Source organism: Sinocyclocheilus rhinocerous, unplaced genomic scaffold (genome assembly GCF_001515625.1).
Source record: "Sinocyclocheilus rhinocerous isolate Xijiao unplaced genomic scaffold, SAMN03320098_v1.1 scaffold623, whole genome shotgun sequence".
Lineage (NCBI taxonomy): Eukaryota > Metazoa > Chordata > Actinopteri > Cypriniformes > Cyprinidae > Sinocyclocheilus > Sinocyclocheilus rhinocerous.
The window spans coordinates 1,540,436-1,547,535 of record NW_015644631.1 but is presented as its reverse complement, the minus strand read 5'-3'; the positions used below and the strand labels follow the sequence as shown (position 1 = coordinate 1,547,535).

General features: G+C 37.2%; 1 protein-coding gene across 1 annotated transcript in view; it reads left to right on the top strand.

Annotated features, from left to right (window-relative positions):
- The first annotated feature begins 107 nt into the window (after positions 1-107).
- The window catches only part of LOC107758676 (anthrax toxin receptor 1-like), a 23,729-nt gene continuing 16,736 nt past the window's right edge, over positions 108-7,100 (top strand). Inside the window, exons 1-9 of the mRNA XM_016576478.1 lie at positions 108-654; positions 3,570-3,641; positions 4,009-4,080; positions 4,403-4,484; positions 4,573-4,606; positions 5,354-5,433; positions 5,726-5,794; positions 5,941-6,021; positions 6,662-6,722. Coding sequence (XP_016431964.1) covers positions 500-654; positions 3,570-3,641; positions 4,009-4,080; positions 4,403-4,484; positions 4,573-4,606; positions 5,354-5,433; positions 5,726-5,794; positions 5,941-6,021; positions 6,662-6,722 — 706 coding nt within the window. The 5' untranslated portion in view covers positions 108-499. The remainder of the gene's footprint in view (positions 655-3,569; positions 3,642-4,008; positions 4,081-4,402; positions 4,485-4,572; positions 4,607-5,353; positions 5,434-5,725; positions 5,795-5,940; positions 6,022-6,661; positions 6,723-7,100) is intronic.

Genomic DNA, 7,100 nt, shown 5'->3' with positions numbered 1-7,100 from the left:
CAGAGAGAGGGGAGTGGGGAGGGGGGGGGCTGTTTTAAACGTTTTTCCAAAAAGTATCCATGTCACTCCGCCTTCCTATTCATGATAAACCCACATTTTCACAGAGATCCAGACAACACCAGAGAGAATTAAATTATTTTATGAAGTTTTCAAACTAACCCAAGTCACGATTAACATATGCCTCAAGGGCACGCTGAGGGCTTTAGAAGCCTGAAACACATCTGTGGCAACAGCACAGCTGTATTTGAGCTATCTGAGCGTGTGTCTTTTGAGAGAGAGCGATTCAGGCCAGTCTGACTGGAGCTCCTCAGGATCTGACTGCAGCTCTGGGACTCTGCCACAGACATGAACTGAGACCTGACCTGCTCCAACCTGGATAGATCAGAGACTACAGAGGCTGCAGAGGAAATCATCTCCCCCAAAGTTGGATGTTTTGCTTTGAGGCTTTGCTGGGAAGTGTTACTGACTTCTGCAAGGCTGAAATTACCAGACTGGAATAATGTCCATGGACTGGCGTGGAGGTGAAAGGCTGCTTATAGGCTTGTTTGTGATGCTTATCCTGAGGCTCAGCTGCTGTGCTGGACAGAGCTATGAACGCTGGGAGGCTGGGTCCTCATGCTATGGAGGGTTTGACCTCTACTTTGTGCTGGACAAGTGAGTTTTTTTCATTACCATAAGCTTTGACAGCATCTTGGAAGGTCTTGGTCTGAAGGTCTTGGAAATTTATAATTTACATTTATATTCTCTGCAGTATATTGTAGGTGTCTCAAAAGGTTGGCTCCCGAATCACCTAGGCAGTTTTGTCAAAAAGCATGAAAACATATAAACATAGTCAGTTCATCATCTCATCTGTCACTTGTACTGAAGGGTACACTTATAGTATACTAAATTATACAAGCTCCACACATGCAGACAAAATCCTCAAACACAGAATTGCATTGCATTTTTAATAGCTATGTGGATGCATATGGAACCATTTACCATAAAAACAGTAACTATGAGGACAACAACCCACCTCCAGAAAACACAAAGAGCTTAGCAAAGAAAGAAAGAAAAGAAAACATCAACCTGCACACTTGACGTTTTTTTAAATAGACTCTTAAATGATGGTTGTGGGTTATTTGGGGTTTAAAGGGTTATTTTCCTTTGTCTAGCTCTATTTCTGAGGTTTTGCCCTGGGTTTGGTTGCATATTATAATTAATATATTCAGTTCAAGAACAAATACAACCGTTTCAAGTTATTTTAGGGTCATTGTTCCATAGGAAAGCCTAGAATATTCGGGTGTCATGATTGTTTGGGTGCTTAATGTGCTGAACCTTTTCACCAGCAAGGCCAGATGTTCCAAAGCCTCAGAGCTGTTTTGAAGCAGAGTTCGTATCTGAGCACAAATTATATGGGAATGAGAAAGAGACAGAGGGGAGGGAGAAAGAGAAGTATGCAATTGTTCAGTCATGCGAGTAGCATTCTTCATTTAAAAACACAGATAAACTCAGAGAAAAGACATGTGAACAATGCAAACCCTGTGATGAATTTAGAGTGAATTAAACAAATTTAATATGCATGCAAAATCTTTGGATTGTGACAGAATAAAACAATGCTTTTACAGTGTAGGACAACAGCCCAGATTAGTCTTTTCATTAATGGTTGTAGGTTCTTATCTGATGAGGTCATAGCAAAGACTTGGCTCACGATGCAAGTTTCTTTTTCCTGTTGAAACAGTGCAGAAACAGGCACAATGCTGATACGCTGGTCTATGTGATCAATATCTGCCATTTTCAACCATTCATCTCAGAATATCACAGAAAATATCACTATCTCTATCAGTATGAGTAGCATGTTTTTCTGTCATCCATACTACAATTCTTGATAAACACACACACACAAAAAATCTGATTTTCTCATTTTCAAAGCCTGCTATAATTCTTCATCTTCTCAGGTATGGATCTAAATATCAACATGTCTGCTAGTTCATTTTGTTTAGAGAAAAGCTGGAGACTTGATCTCGAGACCTTTCAAGACCACGTAAAATCTCTGGTCTGAGTGTCATTACTCAGTGTCTTGGACTCGATTTGTGTCTCAAGTTTTGGTCTTGGTCTCCGCTTCTGGTCTCAGACAATTTTCAGTATATTAAACGTGATAATTACCTCAACCACAAATCAGCAAGTGGTTCAACATTTGAAATGCATTCTGATTTTAAACATTTTTCATCTCATTAAAATGGACAGCCAGCTTTTGGACCAACAGAAAATCCCCTGAGATCCAGATGGTCTGGATCTGGGCCTCAAGGGGTTCACTCTCAGGTCCCTCATGTCAAAATGTTATAATAAATTGATTTAAAATAAAACGACTATATTTCAAATACATCTAGCCTTTGTTTACAGTAATAGAATGTGGTCTGGGTCTCAAACGTAAAGTGTTGAGTACGTAAAGAAACGTAAAGAAATCCACAATTCTAAACAACCACTGTACGAAAACGACCCAGTGTTTCAAATGAATGCCGCAATAAATTCAATCTTTATTTTTTTTCCAGTTCACTGAAATGCATGGCCTTGCATGGTTCTTCAATTATATCTTTGATCTCAATTTAAGCATTGAGAAGTTTAGACTTGGTCTGGGTCATGAATGGTCTGGTCTTGGCTCTATATGCCAGACTTTTATATATATATATATATATATATATATACACATTTATGAAATAACTTGATTTAAAATAGAACAGCCAATAAAATTTGAGACAATAATAGCCTGTCCACATTCTAAAAAAATCTGCTGAATTTATCAAGACTGAAATAGCAGCACTGGTGTGTTTGTGGGGGTGGATATGCGCTGAGGAAAGCTTATACTGCTTTTGGATGGCTTCAACGTCGCTTACGTAAGCTTACATTTTTTTTTTGATTTGTCTCCACCGCAATTGCCCAGCCAGATGAGCTATTACACAAGCTGAGCCATTAAAGCAGCCCACTTAAGAAAGAGTTAGTGACTAAACATTCATTTTGCCATTAATTGTAATAATCCTGTACGATTTTTGTTTGCACAAGGAGTCTGCCAGTGCTCCACACAGAGATCTGATCTCATCGTTTAAAGCAGCTTTTGCCTATAGGCGCTCTTGCGCATAGTTTTTCAGGTAGCTTTGCAGGGAGGTCACTTGAAGCATCTTGGAGACTTTGCCACAGTTCTTCTGGATTTAGTCTGTCTCAGTTTTTTCTGTTTCTTCATGTCATTCCAGACAGACTGGATGATGATGAGATCAGATCTCTGTGTGGAGCACTGGCTGTTGTCAGACTCCGTTTGCAAACAAAAATCTCACTGGATTACATTATTTAATATATATATATATATATATATTAAATAATAAAGAATAATAAAAATATATATTAATACTAAATACTAAAAAGAATAAAGAAAGAGGAACTGACCAATATACTTTGCCACTTAGTTTAATATTTTACCTAATGAAAGGAAATTCATGTTGATTATTTTTCCCTAATACAAATACTGAATTTTAATTCTGAATACTTAAATGCATTAAATCTATATTGTCTTTGTCATAACCTTTCTTCATTCCCAGGTCTGGAAGTGTACAGCACCACTGGAATGAAATCTACTATTTTGTTGATCACCTTGCACACAAGTTCATCAGGTGATTCTGGAAGAAACTCATATTGTATAGTTTTTATTATTTTCTTGCGGTCAGATTACTGTATTATTATGTATTTAAAAAATCAAACAACAAAGCTGTTCTGTTGTGTTTAAAATTCAATTGTCAAAACACTGTACACTTTACTTGCGGTACGCCGTTTTAAGTTGCCGGTCAACTGTCCTAAAATATCATAACATGCAATTAAAAGGCTGCAGAGCCAATTTAAATGCTAAGGACAAGACAGCTTGTATAGCAGAAAAAGCTATAATGGAATCCTATAATTGGGTCTAAATGTCAAATAGGGGGCAACTGCATGATGGTTTCTAAATAAAAAAAGAAAATCTTACCTATTATGCTCTGTCTTCAGCCCCCAGCTCCGCATGTCCTTCATAGTCTTTTCAACGGAGGGAAGAATCTTGATGAAGCTGACAGAAGACAGGCAAGAGTTCATAACACATGCTGTGATTTCAAACTGCCAACTCTGACTGAAAAGCTTTTGATTACTTTGATTTCATTGTACCTGCTGCGAGTCTGTCAGCGTTATTTGTATCTTGTGTTTATCAAACAAATCAAGAAGAGCAGAAGATCTCATTTCCATGCTGGTCCAACCTTTATGCTGGTGACCTTTGGTTTGGTTCTAGCTTAGCTGGTCCAAATAAAAAACAAAAAAGTGTCAATTACATCAATTGTATCTTAACTACATTTCATTATTTAAACAAAAAGCAATACACCATTTCAAAAGGCAAAAATGTAATGTTCAGGGATCAGATTCGTGCTGGACTGGAGGAACTTCAGAGAGTCTTGCCAGGTGGAGATACCTTCATGCACAAAGGTTTTCAGAGGGTAAGAAGTGATTGTTGCCATTGCTTCCAGTAAAGTAGACATAAGAACAAAAGCACTGTTCACTGAAACAAATATTTGTGTTTTTTAGGCAAGTGAGCAGATATACTACGGAACAGGTGACGGTACGTTATATCAGATTCTTAAGATGACTTACGTGAGATAGCATATTGACCAGACATTTTAAAACTTTAAAAGAACGATTTTTAAGTTAAGTATAGGCCTACTATATACTTTTAAACAGCGTTACAACAACCTCAAAAGTTAAAATTAAGCCGTGGTCATATTTACGAAATATACAGTAATTTCAATAAACTTCGACACGAGAGGCAACTTCGCTTGAAGCCGAAAGATTTCCACATGCGGATTGGCTGCGGCACGGCAAGACAAATCAATCCCTGGCAGTAAACTGATGCTTCGTTCTATTTATGAAGTACTGACACAAAATACAAATAACTTGCAACAGTCGCTTCGTCGAAATTTTACTAATGTTACCGCAATTTTAGACGGTACGCTAAAATATCGCATTCGTTCGCCGGAGGTGGTAGAGCTGCTCGCTCGCTGTTTGTAATGGTACAGCGACAAAACGTAGGCTAGGTCTAAGAAAACTACTATTAGCCTATATATAGCCTATCATTCTGTTACGTGTTTACACACCACAAAGAAAGTTTTAAACGTGTTAAAGATGACGTTTAGCAAAATCGCTATATCAAAAGACATTTCAGCTGCGCGAAGTAAACCTGCAGTAGGCCTACGTAAAAAAATATTAAAATAAAAGTAAACAAATAAACCTTAAAGTCACTGTCACATTCGGGACAGTTCTTGGTGGTTTTGTGACTTTTATAGTTTCTCTCTTTCTACTCTTGTGTTAGGATACCGCACAGCGAGTGTCATCATTGCTCTGACAGATGGAGAATTGCGCGAGAATGAATTTGACTTGGCAGCCAGAGAGGTGAGACCTTAGACCTTGGATTCTTTGACAGAACTGACATATTTTCCTATTCTTTCTCCCCTGCGCATGAAAAAATGCACTTAGCACCAATAGGCTTTAGCTCTGACTGTTTGCAGGAACTATTTATAAAATAAACTGAACCTTGGACCTCCTTTATCTCAGACGGTGTCTTTTTTATTATCTGATCACATTTGCATAGCCTGATATTTCACACGAGCTGAAATGTAACGACTGAATATATGCACCCCAACACATCCCTTTGAACCCTGTCTTTGATATGTTTGAATGGCAGGCTGGTCGCTCACGTCAGCTGGGAGCTTCTGTGTACTGTGTTGGAGTGAAGGACTTTAATGAAACCCAGGTGAGGTGACAACCGCACACAGGTCAGAATGATTCGGCCCTTCATTGTGAACAGGTCACCACAATCTTGATCTTTCGGGAGCTAAAATCCAATGTAAGAATGAAAGAATACACAAACATTTTTCATGATTTCTCATTCGGTCACAGCTGGCAACAATAGCTGACAGCAAAGATCACGTCTTTCCTGTTAATGATGGCTTTGAAGCCCTGCAAGGGGTCATTGATTCGGTGAGTGAATGGAATAAAATTAAACTATTCCATACAGCTACTTTTATTTCTTTCTACTGATGATTTTATTGATGTTTCAAATGAGCTGTGACACTTGTGTTCATGAAACTTTGGAGCTGCCTATGTAGGCAGCATTTTATGGTATCAGATGTGTGCTTTTGACACATAAATGGCATAAATCCAAATTCTATGGCAGAATTTCACGTAAATAAAATAATTAAAAAAAAAAAAACTTTTTAAACGATTATGCATTTCAACAAACTCAGTGGCTCAGCGGAAAAAAAACATCCATCCAAGATGGCACGCAAAGTGAGATAAATGTTATATATATAAAAATAAAAAAATAAAATTATAAAAATATAAATCGCATTTTACAAATACAATTATAACATTCAATTCAAATAAAACTAAACATGAAATTTAGTTCCCCCAAATTTTTAAAATATCTATTATATCTAACATTTATAATATTATATATAATTGATCATTTTTTAAAACGTTACAGTGCTAAGCTAATGGCAAACTTTATTTAAATCAATTGTGAGTTGACACATATTTGCTTCAAATCAGTCATTTATGAGGTTGCTGTGACTTGCTTAAAACATTCAACCATAAATGCATTTGTCTTTTCTTGCCTCAGATCCTGAAGAGATCCTGTATAGAAATCCTCGCCGTGGAGCCCTCAAGTATTTGTGCAGGAGGTAAACAGACATCAGACCTGAAGCAAAGACCTAGTTCAGCTAGGAAACAAACAATTTTATTTGTATTTTTTTTGCCATATACAACCACAAAACGAATCTGAATTTTACAAAACCGATTCAAACCAAAAGTATTAAGATATTATTTTTGGACAAACAATTCTGTCTGAATGGTTATATTCGATTACAAATGATTTTTTAAAAAGGGGTCATCGGATGCTACATGCACTTTTACAAGTTATTTGAACTGAAATGTGTGTTGGCAGTGTGTGTACACAACCACCCTATAATGATAAAAATCCACCCAGTGGTTTTTTTTAATCTACTAAAATCTTTACCCCTTGCTCAAATCGAGCCGATCTCAGATGCCTGTCTGTGTGA